This window comes from Nicotiana tomentosiformis, chromosome 2 (genome assembly GCF_000390325.3).
Source record: "Nicotiana tomentosiformis chromosome 2, ASM39032v3, whole genome shotgun sequence".
In the NCBI taxonomy this organism is placed as follows: domain Eukaryota; kingdom Viridiplantae; phylum Streptophyta; class Magnoliopsida; order Solanales; family Solanaceae; genus Nicotiana; species Nicotiana tomentosiformis.
In genome coordinates, this window is record NC_090813.1 from 72,038,963 (window position 1) to 72,058,576 (window position 19,614).

The 19,614-nt window shown below is 39.3% G+C and overlaps 1 protein-coding gene and 1 long non-coding RNA gene across 2 annotated transcripts; one reads left to right on the forward strand and one right to left on the reverse strand.

Moving 5' to 3' along the window:
* Positions 1–667: 667 nt before the first annotated feature.
* LOC104097462 (uncharacterized) lies at positions 668–2,332 on the forward strand. Its single transcript, XR_686546.4, has 2 exons — positions 668–1,392; positions 2,053–2,332. It is a non-coding gene; the product is annotated as an uncharacterized lncRNA (long non-coding RNA).
* Positions 2,333–2,905: 573 nt separating this feature from the next.
* LOC104097461 (squamosa promoter-binding protein 1-like) lies at positions 2,906–11,818 on the reverse strand. The gene is made up of 2 exons (XM_009604019.4): positions 11,064–11,818; positions 2,906–3,312 (listed from the first exon to the last, which is right to left on the reverse strand). The coding sequence occupies exons 1-2, from the start codon at positions 11,354–11,356 to the stop codon at positions 3,195–3,197; spliced, it is 411 nt and encodes a 136-aa protein (XP_009602314.1). The 5' UTR covers positions 11,357–11,818; the 3' UTR covers positions 2,906–3,194.
* Positions 11,819–19,614: the final 7,796 nt, after the last annotated feature.

A 19,614-nucleotide genomic window follows, 5' to 3' on the forward strand; every position in this document is an offset into this window, starting at 1 on the left:
AACCATGAGCTAGTGGGCCCGGTCCCTAGTTGGTTCCTACAAAAAGCACGTTTAGCTCCGGACCGTTTGAACCGTTTATTTATGGACCAGACCGCGGCTTGTGAGACTGGCTCATTTGGCCTGTTTGCGGCCTGGCCCGACACACTTGCCAGCCTTAAGTATGTCCGGAAGAATTCCAAAAGATTGTATACCAAATATTAGAAAAATTAACAGAAATAAAATAGATTAATATACTTCATAATAAATGAAATAAAAAAAGATAAATTAAATTATAAAGCTAATTTACGTCATTTGTGATTAACGTTCTTTTAAGATTTAAATAAATCAAATAAAGTTGACGTAAATACTGGGTAATTTTTCCGACGGGGAATGGTAATGATTTAAGTGACAAGCACGCCGCCGGTACACGATAACACAGCGTCAATGCATCCCCCCTCCCCCCCTACAACCCCAAAATCTTGGAGTGTAGTAACAATGAGCTAAAAACCTTTCAAAAAACCAGCGATAGAGAGAAAGCTAATACTAGTTGAGTTGTTGGAGCAAAAGAGAAGAATTGGAGATGGAGGCAAGCTCCGGTTATTAGGACTATGTGGCAGGTCTTATGGCCGGAATTTATACTGTTATTACCGGTCATCCTTTTGAATTTTGATACCGTCAAGGTGCATTCTTCAACCCTAATTATTGCCCCTTTGCGAACTTGCATTTTTACGTTGCTCAATAATTGCATTGATCTTTTGATTATTTAGCTGATATGTATTGGTTTTAACCATGTATGTGGTGTAAAATAAGTGTACGGTATAGAGACCATTACAGGTGGAGCCAGAAATTCATATAAGGGAATTGAAAAAAATACTAGAGATTATTTGATCCTCTGATTTAAAGCAATTTTTGAACCCCCTTGGCCACTACCACTAGAATCTTTCCTTATGTCTAGGGGATTCAACAGTTCATATATAATGATAAAAGTTCAGTTTTGCATTATTTGTGTAGTACAATTTTCCAGCGTAAGGGATTCTATTAAACTCCCTTGCCTTCCTTTAGCTCTGCCCCTGGAGAGCATCTAAGACAAATTATTGAAGGCGTGGGTAAATTACTAAGCCTTGGCCATGGCAGAAGATTTAGAGCAGTTGCGCCCGCATATAGCAACTCATGCTTAAACAGGCTTGTTTCTTGTGATACTGTTTAGAATCTGCAGAAAAGAGGGATGTACATTTATGAAAGATTTTTTATGTGTGAAAATGATGTTGAAGACACCACGTATCTCTTCCTGCATTGTCAGTAGCCCTACAACTTTGGAATCTTTTCTTTGCATCTTTGGTGTAGAATGAGTCATGCTAAAAGCTGCTAGGGAATTATTGATGTGCTGGAAAAGAAAAGGACATGGCTCAAAAGGTTAAATTGAAAAAGATCCTTAAGCAGGCACTTGTCAATGCTGTTTTCATGGAATAAAATTTCTCTTATTAATAGAAAATCTGTTTCTGTCATTCTAGTTTCCAAATGCTGTGTTAGTTTTGGGAAATTGAGCAAAAATACTCAAGTCCAATACTCAAAAATCCTTGCTATGCAATATAAATGGACAACGTTATTCTTAAAACTCTTTATAATCAAGTCGTTCATCCTTGCTACTGAATATGATTAAATTAGGGTAACAAATTAGGCGCTTTCTTTTTCTTCTCTTTTCTTTTTTCTTTTTTTCAGGGAACAACATACTCATCTTCTCTTTTTAAATGCTTGATAGTTGATGATTCTTGACGTAAAACTTTGTTAAGCTCTTAGTAAAACAGATTATTAGATGGAAAACTAACTTATGTGGGGAAGTACACCATTAACTAAAAAGTGCGTGAGAACTTCTAATCTTGTTTGGTGGGAGCATCATATAGGTTATGCTTGATCAGCTGTTAGCAATTCGCAGTTCTGTGTATGCACCTATTGAAATGAAGTTAAGTGCTTGACGGCTAGAGCAACTATGAATTTTGAAAAATTCTAGCATGTATTTGTCAGGTATATCATTTCGTAGATGTTAGGATAGCTTGTGATACAAAGTCTATGCAGGTGCACTATTTTGACACACTGTTTTCTCGGCCCTGGCACAAGCCATTTTAAGGGCTAAATATCACTAAGGAGAAGAACTCCAAACGATGTTAGCACAGTTTTGAAGATATCTGGTACATGGCTTGTCCTATAATTTTATCTGTTTTTCCATTGACGGCCAATTTGAAGTTTATTTGTTAATGCTTAAGAAAAAATGTTTCTTTCTTTTTTCCTTCTTTGGCAACTGACCTGTATATTTCTCTACTTGGTAATAAAATTCTTTATTTACCCAAAAAATAAATGGTGATCACTTGATATTTGTGTGCATATTCTTCAAAGTTCCACTCACCTTTGTTTAGTAGATTACTGGTCTCATTTATATTCGATGATGTACATTAAATTAAAAATGTTAAAGCGTAATGCTTTTAGCTTATGGCAACGTACGTTGACCTCAATCAAACATACCGTTTGCCAACTCTAGTATACCTGATTTCAGTCGAAGCTGAAAGATGCCTCAATTTAACAGGGCATGTATACCTATTTATCTCGTAGAATTTATGCTTATGACGTTCATTCAGAGCTGTTCTGTTTGCATAAAGCAAGAATCTAAGCTATGGAAGTACAGTGACTCAAGGGCTTTGTCTAGTGGTAAGAGGTTCAGCTCGTGATGTGTGGGTTAGGGACACATCACGGGTTTGAACCCAGCTGTAGATAAAAGTGGAGAAACGTAGAGGGGCAGACCCATTATCTATTGAGTTTCGAACCGTGCACCACTTTCCCTCGGGGATTTTTCGGTTATAAAAAAAATTATGGAAGTACATGGATTATAACTACAAGAAAAAAATAAAAAATAGAAACGTCATAAAGCGAGATGGAATGTCAACACGGAAGACTTTCATGCACCATGTGAAATGTATACAGGCTATAAATATTTCATTTCGAGAATACTAGCAGACAATTCATCAACTTATTCTTTTAGTCCTTCCCTTTTCATAAGGAAATGGAAGAATTACTAGCTAGATACTTGAAGGTGACAAATAACAATTTGTTTAGAAACCAGAAATTGACAGAAGATAGAGAGCATGCTTCAGCTTGAACTTTAGAGGGATTCACTGTGCATCAGTCCACAAGTAGGCGATTCCCTGCCATTTGCTGATGCTGCTTCAGCTTGAACTTTCTCCATGAGAATCATATGAAGTTTTACGGCGGCGCTCATTATGACCTGCCAAACGCCTCCGGCAACTCCTTTTAGCTTCATCAAACTCTGCTAACTGATGAAATCTGGACCTCATCATGCGAACAAAATGAAAATTCACATTAAAAGCTCTGCTTTGTCCTGCTCATTAGAAAATGGTATACTCCTAGGCTTGGGAACTGGAAAACAGCTGTTTAGAAAATACACGAGATGGCTGTGACTGCAGCTAGGGTTTCTTGTCCGATTAGATACACTACAGATGACTTTTTTAGGATACCTCGTCTGTTGGATGACTTGAACTAAAAAATTGTCAGAAGGATAAGTTCTGATTGTAATAATGAGTTACGTATTTGTTTCCCTTGCCAGTGTTAATCTCTGCCTTTCAAAGGAAACAAAAGAATCTTTTTGCTCAAAGAATAGAATATTAGAGGATTGGCCCCGGAAACATGTCTAGCATGCATGCTTCACATGGACTGCTTTCAATGAAGCTGTTTTAACACAGGACAATCTTAGCAGAAGGAGCATTACTTTAGTCATCAGATGTTATATGTGCCAACAGAAATCAGAAAGTGTTAACCATCTGTTTCTTCATTGCCCAGTCACTTCTGATATTTGGAATTTCTTCCTATCCATTTTTGGTATAACTTGGATCATGCCTCACACCACCAAGGAAGCCTGTATTAGCTGAATTTTTTGGAGAGTTGACAAAGCCATCAAAAGAATATGGAGAATGATCCCAGAAGTCATATTTTGGATTGTTTGGAAGGAAAGAAATGGTTGATGTTTTGATGGAATATCAACTCCAACACATTCCCTAAAAGCTACTCCCTCCGTTTCAAATTAGATGAGGTACTTTCCTTTTTAGTCTGTTCCAAAATAAATGACACATTTTTAAATTTGAAAATAATTCAACTTTAAACTCTTTATTTTACACATTTTACCCTTAATGGAAAGCTTTTATAACCACACAAATGTCATGGCTCCACAAATATTTTACCCCTTAAGCTTTTAAGACCACAAGTTTCAAAAGTCTTTTTTTTTTTTCCTTAAATTTCGTGCCGAGTCAAACTACCTCATCTAAATTGAAAAGGAGGGAGTAGATGTTTAGTTAGTTTGTTCAGTTGGAACTTTCTTTCCCCTGTTAATAGCGTAGACACTTTTTTGGATTTTGTTAGCTCCCTAGTTATAGCATAGGTACTGGAGCTTACAATGTTTTTGTCTTTTGTATGGGAGCTAACATAATTTCTGTTCTTGTAATTTGGCATCTTCGTCATGCCCTTTCAATGATATTATCTTACTTCATCAAAAAAAAAAAAAGTTCTTTTGTAATCCAGCTGGATTGTTTGCTTTTGTACCATCTTGGTACCTTTATTATTAAAATCTTACCTTATCGAAAAAAAAAAAAAGAATCCTTTCTACACCAATTTCAGTTGGAAAAGTTTCGTCCTACTGCCTAAACAAGGGACAAGCAAGAGGTCCCATCCCTGATCAAATGAATTGACTATTCTTTAGGCTAGTTTTATTGATTCACATTTTGTCATTCAATTTGAAGAAGCACTTAGGACAGTGAAATCTGTCCAAAGAAGAAGTCATCATCATTGCTTGATTTGGATTTGGTTCCACTGTTCCACATCAAGGGAATCTGGAGGCTGTCGGTTGTCTCTACTTAGAAGCAACCAATGTCTTATTAAGCACATTGCATAGTTATAGTCTAAGAATGTCAATGAATTTATTTGGAAGAGCCACTAATGTCCTAGATTCTCTGCTATATGAATGATTTAAAACACTGAGTTTTTCTTTTTCACCGCAGTCTTGTATAGGGTGAAATATGATATGACACGTGGTTATCTAAAGGAAAGACACGTGGAACCCAAGACGGGGATGGCCGAAGACCGAACGCAACCATTCCGCTCGTCACCGGAAGGGATAACGTTCATAAAGGTGTATTAAATGCTTTGCGCCCGGTAGCATTTAATAAGGAATATTCTGCAGCATTAAGAGCGACGAGCCGTTACAGAGAATTTGGTATTTATGTTCACCGTTACATCTTCATCAATGACCTCATAATTGACATTAAAGGAGGGCACGATCCTAGGACCTCCTCCCCTAGACACAACTATAAATAGTGAGCCCAGTTATCATTGTAAATGACACGAATTTTCTCGCTAAACTTACACTACATTTTATACAAAGCTTAATACAATCTTATTTTTTCGCTTTTTGATTTCATCATCGCTGTACCCGGTAACCTTGTTCCCGGAACTGTCATCTCTGCTGTTTCATCTACATTTTAAGGCTAAGTATTATACATTTCTTCCATTATTGCATTATTTCAGGATCAAATTAGTTCATTTGTCTAGAAACCACATATAAATTTAACTGTACCGTTTTATGGGTAAACAGTTTGGCACCCACCATGGGGCCTAGATAGCCGTGCAATTAAATTGATCATTGCCTTTTTTACTAATGTGATTTGATTATTTTGTCTTAGAAAAAATCACAAAAAATGGCAGATAACACTGTTAACAAACACGCACAACCTTGAAATTCGAGGGGATCAACTTCATTTCGAGGATTCAATCAGTGACACCCGCAAAGAGGGGAATGACGCCATGCCGGTGCATGACAGGCAGAACCCTCGACAGGTTCGGGAGACAACTCCCGATGATGCTGATGAGGAGCATGTCGTGGATGCGGTAAGGGTCCTGCAAAAGCAATAGGCGATCATTCTAGGCCATCTTACACGGCAGGATAAGGTTATGACGTAGCTGAAGCAGGCGCTATCGGGGGCTTCGAATAATGCAAATAGACGAGATCCAATTCCTCCCGGTGTTCCTGCAAACCAAACAACGCAGAGAGTCGACAACAACACTCCCAGGGGTGAAGTTGGCTCCGACGGAGCTGGGGGAGCGGATCCGGTCTCAACAACGAGAATGACCCGTTCAAGAATGAACTTTTACGATTTATGAGGGAAGTAAACGCCCGCATGGATCAAATCCCGGGCATGCCACCAGTATTGAAAGGTCCGGACTCGAAGAAGTATACTCAATTGCCGTACAAGCCGAGTGCGGCACCAGAACTAATCCCAAAGCGGTTCAAAATGCCTGAAGTGCCAAAGTATGACGGGACTTCAGACCCACATGAGCATATTACCACCTACACAAGGGCGGTAAAAGAAAATGATTTAGCTCCTCACGAAATTGAATCTGTGTTGCTAAAGAAATTTGGAGAAATTCTCACGAAGGGAGCTCTAACGTGGTATTCATTATTACCCGAGCATTCCATAGATTCCTTTGAGATGCTCGCGGATTCTTTCATCAAGGCTCATGCCGGGGCCAGAAAAGTACAAGCCCAGAAGGCCGACATATTCAGGATCACACAGGGAGAATCCGAATTATTACGAAGAAGTTTGTTACCCGATTCTAGAAAGAAAGAATGTTGCTCCCGGTTGTCCCGAATGAATGGGCAGTTGAAGCATTCACCAAAGGATTGAATCTGAGAAGCTGAAGGAGAGCTGCTTGAGTTTCAAGCAACAACTTGGGCAGATGTCGACAACCGGTACGAGTCAAAGATAAGGATCGAAGATGACCATGTCAGTTCTACATCATCGGCCAAAGGACGGGAGAAGAGCAGAGAAAAATAAAAGGATGACCACGACGCGGACAAACAGACTTCGAGGGGCCAGTTTTTACCTTACGAGAAGACCGAAGGCCGTGGCAGAAACTTCCGGGCAGCAAACAAGTTCACCGTTGACAGAGGGACCGATCGTGGTCGAAACAATAAATCACTTCAGGATAAAGAGACGTCGGAGTCTCGGGATCCTTCTTATCCCAAGTTATCAGAATGTAACTTCAACGTTAGTATAATGGAGTTGGTGTCAGTCATGAGAAACATTAAAGAGGCACGATTCCCGACACCTATGAGATCCGATTCCAGCTAGAGGGATCCCAACTTATGGTGTGAATCCCACGAGACGAATGACCACCGAATAGGGGACTGTCGATACCTCCGGGAAGAGGTGGCAACACTATTGAAGAATGGTCACCTCAGAGAATTCTTCAGTGACCAAGGTAAGAACAATTATGGTCGTAACAGAGACAAGGCGGAACCTTCGAAAGCAGGAGAAGAACCCCCACGCCAAACGATCAATATGATCTTCGGAGGGAATGAGATTAAAGGGGTCACCTTTTCGGCAGCGAAGAAGACGAAAGTATCAATAACCCATAGTAAAAGACTCCGGGAAGACGATATCACTTTCACGTAAGAGGACGCAAACGAATTGTTGTTACCACACAACGATGCACTGGTAATTTCTTTAAATGTGTTGGATTTTAAGATTAAACGTGTTCTAGTAGATCCAGGAAGTTCGGCTAATATCATACAATGGAGAGTATTGGAGCAAGCTAAACTCACCGGAAGCATTATTCCGGCAACGAAGCTCCTCGCTGGATTCTACCTTGCGAGCGTGACGACCCGGGGAGAGATTTTGCTGCTCACGAACGCTGAAAGAGTAATGAAAACAACTATCTTCAAAGTAGTAGATGGTGACATGAGATACAATATCATCCTGGAAAGGCCATGGTTAGACAAGATGAAAGTTGTACCCTCAACATATCACCAATTGCTGTAGTTTCTAACGCCCGAAGGAATCAAGCATATAAGAGGTGATCAACCGGCAACAAGGGAGATGAATGTAATCTCGGTTTCCAGTAGCAAAGGGAAGGAGTACATGGCATAGCAATTACAGGAACCGGTACCTACTCCCGAGCTAGAAGCAGTTAGCCCGGGAGCAGAGTCGTCAGAACATTATCAGGTGCAGAGATATTTCCAAGTTCCAGAAGAGACGGACGCAACGAAGTCCACGGCGGAGGAACTGGAGCAAGTTGCATTGTTCAAAAAATTCCTAGAAAGAAAATTCCATTTGGGGATAGGACTGCACCCGGAACTCAGGTCTGGTTTTATTGAATTCATTAAATTTAATGCCGACTGTTTTGCATGATCGCACGAGGATATGACAGGTATCCCGACGGAAGTAGCCGTGCACAAGCTGAGTTTGGATCCCAACGTACCTACGGTAAGACAAAAGAAACGCCCTGTTGCCGAGGCCAGGAATAAATTTGTCAAAGAAGAGGTAACCCGCTTACTTAATATCAGTTCGATCCGAGAGGTAAGATATCCGGACTGGCTAGCCAATGTAGTAGTAGTTCCTAAGAAGAACAATAAATTTCATATGTGTAGACTATAAAAATCTTAATAAGGCGTGCCCGAAAGACTCGTTCCCACTGCCAAATATCGATCAAATGATTGATGCCACCACCGGGCATGAGTTGATGAGTTTCCTCGATGCTTATTCCGGGTACAACCAAATCAAGATGAATCCGGAAGATCAGGAAAAGACTTCGTTTATAACGAATTTTGGTACATATTGTTACAATGTGATGCCCTTCGGGTTGAAAAACGCCGGAGCCACTTATCAACGGCTCGTAAATAAGATGTTTGAAAAGCAAATAGGAAAGACTATGGAAGTTTATATAGACGATATGCTCGTTAAGTCTTTGAATGCATGTGACCACCTTAAGCATTTGCAAGAAACATTCGATATCCCGAGGAAGCATAACATGAAACTTAATCCCGAGAAGTGCGCGTTCGGGGTCAGTTCTGGTAAGTTTCTGAGACTTTTGGTCTCACAAAGCGGACTTGAGGCAAACCCCGACAAAATCAAGGCCATAGAGGATATCCCGGATCAATTGTCGAATGTAAAGGAAGTCCAAAGGCTCACAGGAAGATTAGCAGCTTTGAGCAGGTTCATTTCCCGGTCGTTGGAAAAATGTCATCGCTTCACACTGCTAAACAAGAAAAATAATTTCGAATGGACACCGGAGTGCTAGTAGGCTCTAAGGGACTTGAAGAAGTACTTATCAAGCCATCTTAAAACCGTCAAGTACAAATTAATTAAAGGACAAATTTCATTGAAATACCGAAAACACTCTCCATGCCAGCTGAAGCCCACATGTTGATCCTAGAAAGCCAAAACAATTGCAATTCCTAGAATACCCCTACTACTCCAAGCTCCTTTCCTTAGCGGCTTCTACAGTAGTAATATAAGTCTTCGTTGCTGATTAAATATCTCTCAAAACTAAAAGAAGGTGAAACATTGCTAGTCTACCACGCAATTTCAGAAGTTGCGGTAAGTGCGATTTTAGTCCGGGAGGACGAAGGTACGCAATTTCCCGTTTATTACGTTAGCAAAATTGTAACGGGAGCAGAAACTCGCTACCCACATTTGGAAAAACTGGCCTTAGCCCTCGTAGTTGCCGCTCAGAAGCTGAGGCCCTATTTCCAATGCCACCCGATAGCTGTGGTGACTACTTTCCCTTTGCAGAACATCCTCCATAAACCCGAGCTCTCGGGAAGATTGGCCAAATGGGTCGTCGAAATGAGTGAATTCGACATAGAATATAACCGAGGACTGCAATTAAGTCACAAGTCTTGGCTGACTTTGTGGTCGATTTTAGTCCGGAACTACTGCCTCAGGCAACCAAGGAGGCAGTAGTGGTGTCGGTATCGACATCAGAGGTTTTATTTATGGACAGAGCCTCGAACGTAAAAGGGTCTGGGCTCGGAATAGTTTTAATCACGCCTTCGGGAGAAACCTTAAGGCAAGCCATCAACACGATCCCTTTAACTAATAATGAAGCAGAGTATGAAGCTTTGATTGCAGGGCTCGAATTGGCCCGGGGACTTGATTCCGAGGTTGTCGAAATCAAATGTGACTCGCAGCTGGTGGTGAATCAGGTCTACGGGATCTTGATACCAAAGAAGAAGGTATGCAACAATATGTGGTAAAGGTCCAGGCTCTTTTGGCACGATTCCGGGAGTGGTCAATTACTTATATCCCAAGGGAGGATAACGCAGAAGCGGATGCATTAGCAAACTAAGGATCATCGAAGGAAATAAAGGGATCGGAGTCCGGGACGATAGTACAACTGATGAACTCAGTCCTGGATACGGATGGTTACTATGAGGTAAATTCGACTAGTCTGGTCTGGGACTGGAGAAATGAAATAATCGACTATCTCGAGCACGGGAAGTTGCCCGAAGACCCCAAAGCATCACGGGCATTACGCGCCAAAGCTGCACGTTATAGCTTCAAGAGAGGCCAATTGTATAGAATCCTTCCAAGGCCCGCTGACCCGGTGCTTAGGAGCATCAAAAGCTTATTATGTCATGAGAGAAGTCCACGAAGGGATATGCGGCAAGCACTCGGGCGCAGATTCTTTGGTGCTGAAGTTGGTATGGGCACGATATTACTGGCCTTGCATGGAACAAGACGCCAAAGACTTCGTACGAAAATGTGATAAGTGCCAACGCTACACACCACTAGTACACCAACCGGCAGAACCCTTGCATTCGGTTTTGTCCCCATGGCTGTTCATGAAATGAGGGATGGACATCGTCGGACCTTTACATTCTATAGTTAAATTGAATACTGTGCCTGTAGCATATTGTAAATGGATTATTGGCCTTGCACTTTTGTCTCCATGTGTTAGTTCTAGCTTAAGTATTGGTATTTGTTCTTGATATATGAGGATTCCAATATGTTGCATCAAATGAATCAGCACCCAAACTAAAATTATATTCTTCTTTATTTATTGGCTAATACAACTTTGTTAGTGTTCTCTTAGTAAAAAAAAAAGTGTGTGTTAGTGTTCCTCGCGACTTTCATCTAAGAGAGAATTTTGGGGTGCACATAGTTGCTTTTGAGATAGTTCCACTATACAACTTGAAAGGCACAGATAAAATTAGAGATTTTCATTAGAAAGTCGGGGTTACTTACCTGCTACATTGCTGGCAGAAGCGTTGCTGGATTCCACTAATAAGTACTACCGGAGCCTTTGAATGAAACTCGCACACCTTGTGGCGGCGATGGTATGGCTTGGCATCTGCCATATCTGCAGTGCACTGCTCGATCTGGCAAGAAGGGAGTGCTGGCCCACCACTAGATTGCTTCCTTCCGGAGAGAGTCAATACCCTCTTCCTTTTGTTATCCTCTTCAACATTTTCATGTTCCTCCTCTTCCTCTTCTGCTTCATTCATGCTTCTCTTCCCTTCCCATTTGTTATCTTCCATCTCTCTAAGGAGAAACTAGTTGTGCCAAAGTAGAATGAGGAAGCCAGACGAAAGATTGTGAAACTTGAAACCAAGGTAAAAAAACAAAGGAAAGTATGTGTGAGGACCACCAGTTCCATACTTTTCCTCCTATGTGAAGTCTAGTAAGTGGAGATGATTTGGTGCAAGTATGAGCTAAAATACCAAGTCTGATAGGTGTTTCGTACAGAAGGGGGGGGCCAGAAAGGGGTGTGGGTGGGAGTTGGTGGGGTGAATTATATTGAAAGTTGAAACTACTCTTACTGGTCCCAACTTTCCACGCATTAACCTTTAACATGATTTAGCTTTAACATAAAGAGAAACGTGACCTTACATAACATAGTACAAGAGATGTGAAGAGCATTTATGATGACTTTGCTAGCATTTGTTTCCTGATATTCCATGGATTTCACTCCTAGTTTAGTTACTCCACTAACTTTTTATTAAGGTTTTTAATTGGGCAGTCAACAAGCTATTCAGCAATCAGTCATTCACTGTTTGAGGATGTGGAGAAGCTGATGAAACATCCAATTTGGTGCTTGGTGGTTACCAAAAGTTATTTTGGCATTTAGTCTTGGAGTTGTGTCAACCATGGATCAAAGCCAGCGGTTTGCAGTCAACACACACACACACACACTCCATTTCAGACTTCTGTTACGTGGATCCTTCATTTACCTTGATGTAGCCATGTCAAATGGGTGTGATAAGGGTATGGGTACTTCGTGATGATCATTTAAAATACACTCAAAATTAGCAAAAAGCTCTACTTACTCATACCAGATACTTGCACATATCAGTACCCAATACATACCCATAAACGAATCTGTTGAACATAGCTTCAAATTTTTTGGTTCAGTTAAAGGGAAAGGAAAGTTAAAGTGTGTCACCCTCTATTCATTTACCTCCTCTAGCATAATTACCTTTTTGTTGTGCGATAAAATGTAGAAAGTATAGATAGAGACGATCATTTCTCTCCCTCAACGGTCAAATAAGCTATTTCTACTTTTTAAAGCCAATCCAAACGGGATCTTAAGAGGGAATCAAAAAAGTTGGTGTTGGATGGTGGCACATTGCTCTTTCTGCCCTTCCTATTTTCTGGCAGACCAAAGAGAGTTAGGGAGATCCCCCTCCCCCCTCCCCAATCCCTTCTTCCAACCTGGGCTTCATGAACCATGTTACATGTGCTCATTTAGCGTATGTAATAGTATTTGGTTGCGTTATATTTTTTTTTTTTTGAATGAAATACTCATACGGCCATAACCATGTGACATAGTTTATGAACAATTTAGTTGTTTTAGCAGTTTCGGAGAGGAGCCTACTAAGCTATTATCTGCACTATCAATTCATCATAGTGCAAGTTGGTATCTCAGTGTCACTGTCGGGCCAGTAAAGTGATTGTTGCATTTCTTGAGTGCCATTTGTTGCACAGGCGGCGGTACCATTATCACTAGATCTCTTAATTCATCAACCTAAAGCTATCATTATCTTGCATACTTTCATTACTCTAAATTAATTAACAAATGTGGGCAGTATCCCTATTTGGTAGTCTTTTTTCAAGAAAGGACAATTCCTGTATTTTTTAAAATATTGTTGTTGATGGAAAGTGAACGGCAAATAATAGCATGGTCCAGTGAGTCGATATACTAGCCCTGTATGGTTTTCTGCGTGCTAATTATCTGTATAACTTATGATCTGGACGTTGCTTTATGGTTTTCGTATCATAATTGCTCTTTTGTCTTGTTTTTGGGTGGATTTAGCTTCGCCTAATAATATCCAGAAGTTGGCACCTAGCATTTTTGGTTATACTGCTTCATCAATCATAGTTATAGGCCCTAGTTGTTAAATTGATAGTGCACTGGCTCAAGGACAGCTCTGTGGCTCTTAGCCATTTATGGATTATTGAATTATAAAGTTCCAAAGTAAATTATTGATGATTAATTATCAGTTTTCTCTTTAGTTTCCAATCCTCATAGATATGACCGTAAATCTTAATTGGTCTTAATTTATAACTTAACTAGTAAATTTGTTCGCGATTATCAAAATGAAAAACTAAAATATGGCTCAATAAGTAACGGCATATAAAAGAGAATTAATTTTTACTAATTACAAATTTCTTCGTGATTCTACTATGAATATTACAATGGATAAATGACCTATTAAAATTGATAAAAGTACATTTACCTTAAAGTCTTTTACACGAACAAAAATTAAAATTCCATTTGTACTCGCTTGAAAATGAAAGGCGTAACTTCGGATATAATACCTCAATTTCTATTTAAATGAAGTGAATCCTCCATATTGTTATAGAACTATTTAAGAAATGAAAGTATACTTTATAACAATTTAAAACTAAGAATAATAAATTTTGTTTTTGTCTACTTAAAGCAAAATAGAATAATGGAATTAAAAAAGAGAGGGTCATAAGAAAAAGTTTTACATATAAAGAGTATCCCAAACTAAACAGATTTATCCGTTGTTTATTAGTATCATATCAAGCCTTTGGTGCCTATGTTATTGGTGGCGCTTCTTTCGCTTTGGCTAATAAAATGTCACTATTCTCAGTCTCTACCACAAGTTTTGTATCCTCATATCCAATCACAAAATTAACTTGGCAAAGATAAGTTCATGTAGAGCATTGTGGTGTCCATAAATGTTACGGAAAATGGCCAAATATATCCTTGTACTATAAGAAAAGGTTTAAATATACTCCTCGTTATACTTTGAGTCTAAATGTACCCTTGTCGTAATACTATTGGTTCAAATATACCCCTGTTAAGTTAAGTTTGTCCAAGATGGACATCAAATCCTATGTGACACTAATATTTGATGAGGTAGATGACACATGACGTGTCACCTCAGCGCCCCTAACCCATTTTACCCCTCTCCTCTGTTTATTTTTCCACCACTAAAATTTCCTTCTCCTCCGCCGCCAAAGCTACATAGACGGTAGAAAAACAAATAGAAAAGTATAACGAGAGGTAAAATAGACTTGAAATCCATTGCTGATTGTATGATTGCAACTGGTTATGGAAGAGAGTGCGTGAAAATTTACAACTCAATCGAAAATCAGTCATCGATGAGACTTTGTATTACTTGGGAATTGAAAAGTTGAGCTCTTCACATATTCAGAAAATGGATTGGGAATTACTGGAGATAAAAATCAAGAATTGGTTGAGTGCCGTGAAGATTGCAGTTACTACTCTGTTTCACGACGAGAAGATTCTCTGTGACTATGTCTTCTCAGACTCCGACAACATAAGAGAATCGTGCTTCTCGGAGATTACTAAAGATGGTGCATTGACTCTGTTCTTGTTCCCTGAAATGGTAGCTAAATACAGAAGGTTATCACTGGAGAAGATGTTCAGAGTGTTGGACGTCTACGACACCGTTTGTGAGCTTTGGGTTGAAATCGAATTGGTTTTCAGCTTTGATTGCACCAGTAAAATTTCTTTCCTCTCCGCCACCTTTGCCACACAAAGGGTAGAAAAACAAACAGAGGAGAGTGGTAAAATGAGTTAAGGGCGCTGAGGTGGCATGCCATGTGTCATTCACCTCATCAAATATTAGTGCCAAATAAGATTTAGTGTCCACATTGGACAAAGTTAACGGAAGAGGGATATATTTGAATCAATAATATTACGGAAGGAGTATATTTGGACCCAAAGTATAATGAGAGATATATTAAAATATTTTTTCATAGTATAGGAATATATTTGGCCCTTCTCCGTAAATGTTATTACAGGCCAAAGATTTATCCCTTAGCTTTCAAATTAGATTCAGTTGCAATATACTAATGTTTTACTGAAAAGGGATTATAGCAGTATGATATGAAAGAACCAATTTCATGTTGAGCATAGTGTCAATGCTTTGGTTATTGTACCATTCATCAGATGCAGCTTTATCAGATACTTTGGTTACACTAATTCCAACTAAACATGACATTCGCCGATCCCAAAATGAATATTCAAGAACATATAAGAAAATTCGCCATTCATATTGATAAATAACATGCTCCTAATGTGAATACAACGCAAAGTCTATTCCATGAAATTCAATACCTTCTGACGCCGTCAAAATTCCATCAAGATGCACACGGAAATGAAAATAACGAAGAAATCAAAAGGAATTAGAATGGACAGAAAACACACTAATGAAAATGAAGAGGCATAAGACACACCAAAAATTGAAAAGACAACACATTAAATATAAAATAAAGCCAGACTGTAACGACCCGACTTGTCGTTTTAAGAATTAACGCCCCGTTCAGTGACTTAAGGTATCGAGTAGTTTCGGAATATGTATTATGACCCGCGGGTGTGGTCGAGTTTGATTTTCGGAAGATTCAGAATTAAATTAAAAGAACAATTCTTATTTAGAAGTTTAAATGAAAAGAGTTGACCGACGAGTTGACTTTTGAGTAAACGACTTCGGAATGGAATTTTGATGATGTCAATAGCTCCGTATGGTGATTATGGACTTAGGAGCGTGTCCGGAAATTTTTTTGGAGGTCTGTAGAAGAATTTGGCTTGAAATGGCAAAAGATGAATTTTTGGAGATTTGGACAGGAAGTGGACTTTTTGATATCGGGGTCGGAATCCAATTTCGTAAGTTGGAGTAGGTCCATAATGTCAATTATGACTTGTGTGCAAAATTTGAGGACAATCGGACGTGATTTGATAGGTTCCGACATCGATTGTAGAAGTTGAAGTTTCAAAGTTTATTAAGTTTGGGTGCGATTCATGATTCTGATGTTGTTTGATGGGATTTGAGGTCTCGAGCAAGTTTGTGTTATGTTATGGGACTGGTTGGTATGATTGGACGGGGTCCCGGGAGGGCTCAGTTGTGTTTCGGTGTGGTTTCGGATCATTTCGGGCTGTTTCGGAACTGTTGTATCTGGTATCTAATTTCCTTCTTCGCGAACGCGAAGAGGAGTTTTGAGGCCGCTAGATTTGGCCTTCGCGAATGCGAAGGAATACCTAAAGAACTTACGCGAACGTGAGGGGCCAGTCACGAACGCGTAGAAGGAAGGAGGGGACTATGCCTGGTGTCATTAGCCTTCGCGAACGCGAAGCAGTAAGGCTTGAGGGCATCGCGAACGCGAGGGCTTGAACGCGAACGCGATACTATACATGGGCAGACCTTCGCGAACGCGTCGCTAGTCACGTGAACGCGAAGAAGAATTTGAGGCAGCTGGGTTTTTGGCCTTCGCGAACGCGAGACAGAGGTCGCGAACGCGAAGAAGGCCTATTTGGGCAAAATTAAAAGTCCCAAAAATTGGGGTTTGAGTTCATAACACAAAATCAAATTGGGAGCTCGGTAGAAGGCGATTTTTGGAGAGATTCTTGCATGGGGGTTTGAGGTAAGTGATTCTTATCCAATTTTGATTAATTTCCATGATTATGTCTTTGAATCCATCATTTAATGGGTGAATTAGGTTGAAAAAATTTAGAAAACCCTCTTGGTTTAAATTTAAGATTTAGAAATCGATTTGTTATTGAAATTCAATAAAATTGGTATGGTTGAACTCATATCAGAATGGGTGTTCGGATTTCGTAAAAATTATGTCGGGTTCCGAGAGGCGGGCGCCCTCGCGTTAACTTTTGTTGACTTTTTGGAATAAAATTTTAAGTCGACGTATTATTATCCGGAATTATTTGCGATGAATTTTAATGAAGTTGTACAATTAATTTGGATAGATTTGAGCTGTCCGGAGGTCAATTCAAGTAAGAAGGTGATTTTGAAAAATCGACATAACTTCAAAAAGGTAAGTGTCTTGCTTAACCTCGAGTGGGGGAATTACCCCTTAGGCATCGAGTCTTATGTGCCATTCGTGAAATTTGAAAAGCCGAGTACGTACTCGAGTTTATATGTGCAAAATTTATTGAGTTAAAGTCTTGAGAATATTGTGTAGTAAATTGGATAATTGTTGGCATATATAATTATCTATTTGCCAGGCCTCAAATCACATTTATTGAATTTATTTTATATGACAATTTGATGTAATTATTACTTGTATATCTATGTGAATTCCGTGAATTTGATGGTTGATATTCTTGGAATTTAATTTTCATTATGAGTTTTCCCTATGCAAATAATTAATTAAGCAAGCTTAAGAATATGTGCTAATATAATTACCTAAATTTGGATTAATGAAGGCTTTGCTTTATGCTGAATAATTTCTATCTCTGTTGATTGTTTTTGTGGTGTTATACACATTGTGTGGAGCCTTCGGCTATTTGTTATGAAATTAATTGATTTGGTTGTATCTTTGAAATTTGGTTGTGGCCATTGAGCAAATTGTGATATGAATTGGTTTTTATTATGTTGCCGTGGTAATTTTCTATATAAATTGTTGTGTTGTGTGAGTTGTTATTTTGAGGATATAATGGTGGCATTCCACTGTTGAATTATGTGGGTATAAGGGTGGCATTTCACTGTTGTTGTGTTTGTTGGAGTATTGTCTGGGCGGAGCGATAAGGGTGGCTATAGGAGAGATAAGGGTGGCAATAAGAGCGATAATGGTAGCTATTGATATTGTCAGGGCGGAGGGATAGGGGTGGCTACTATAGGAGTGATAAGGGTGGCTATATGAGAGATAAGGGTGGCTATTGTCAGGGACGATACGTGATGATGTGAAGTTGTGGTGTTGGTGATTTTCATGTGATGTTACGTCTTTCTTGTGTTTATTTTTATACCTTGTGCAGTTTGTCTTTTTGTTGGTAAATTGATAACAATCTGATTTATGTTAAAATTGAGAGCCTGTGGCTATTGCCAGGCGGATTATAAAATAAAATATGGGCATGAGGCGCCGTGAATAAATAATGAGGATATTTGGCACGTGAATTGTCCGTCCAGTTGTGATGTGAAATAAGGGCACGAGATGCCGGAAAAATATGATGATTTCATTATGGGCACGAGGTGCCATGAAAATATGAAAAATGGACTGAGACCCGTGTTTACGAAAAATATGAAAATGGGTTGAGACCCGTATTTTTATGATTATGAAATGAGGTGTCACATGGTGACTTTTTAATTGAAAGAATTATATTCAAAATATTTATTTGGAAGGATTCTTATTTAGAAAGTATTACATGAAAGAATTGTATTTGAAAAATATTTATTTGAGGAAATTATATTTGAAGAGATTTATTGAAAGAATTATATTTGAAAGAGAGTTATTTGGAAGAATTATGTGTGAAAGATATTTATTTGAAGGACTTGATTTAACTGGGTGTAATTGTATTTGTTAATGGTGTTCTTGTTATCTTAATGTGCATATCATTGGTTGTTTTATGTTGCCCTTATTGTTATCTATTTTCTATTATTTTTTATATTATATTGCACATGCTATTAGACTAGTGAGCGTCTTGACAGTACCTCGTCTCTACTCCACTGAGGTTAGTCTTGATAGTTACTGGGTACCGACCGTGGTGTACTCATATTACACTTCTGCATATTTTTGTGCAGAGCCAGGTATTGGAGATATCGGACTTGAGCAGAGTTAAAGTGGGATCGTAAGGATTCAAGGTAGAGCTGCTTGGTCGTCGCAGTCCCTTGGAGTCTTTTCATTTCATTATACTGTTAATTTTTAATCAAGTAGTATTGTATTTGGTCCTCGTGATCATCCTATGTATTCAGTTAGAGTTCGTGTCTCAGTAATACCAGTCTTGGGCGGTTGTATATTCATATTTATTTTGCTGTTAGTTTTGATAACTTATTTAATTAAAAAAAATAGTTTTAAAATGTAATTGAAATCGACTTACCTAGTCTTAGAGACTAGGTACCATCACGATGCCTGTGGTGGAATTTTGGGTCGTGATAAGTTGGTATCAGAGCTCTAGGTTCATAGGTTCTATGAGTCACGAACGAGTCTAGTAGAGTCTTGCAGATCGGTACGGAGACGTCTGTACTTATCTTCGAGAGGCTATAAAACTGTTAGGAAATTTTTACTTCTTTCATTCCTGTCGTGCGGATTTGTTGATTATAGAATTTGAGCCTTTGTATCTCTATTCTCTCACAGATGGTGAGGACACGTGCTACCGGATTAGCTGATCAGGCATCCGCACATACTGCTTGGGCTGCAAGAGGCCGGGGCCGAGGTAGAGGTCAAGGAAGGGCACGTGCCGCGACTAGAGCACCTGTCAGAACAACAGTTGAGGAGCCGACAGTAGCTCCAGTTGGGGGATAGGTACCAGAAGCACCTGTTGTTACCCCCGGACTTCAGGAGACTTTAGCACAGT

Excerpts from the sequence above, each read along its gene's own strand:
- LOC104097461 (XM_009604019.4), bottom strand. The coding sequence starts at position 11,356 with ATGGAAGATAACAAATGGGAAGGGAAGAGAAGCATGAATGAAGCAGAA. Across the intron at positions 3,313-11,063 it reads TTCTGCCAGCAATGTAGCAG|ATTTCATCAGTTAGCAGAGT; the intron begins GTAAGTAACCCC and ends GATGAGGTCCAG.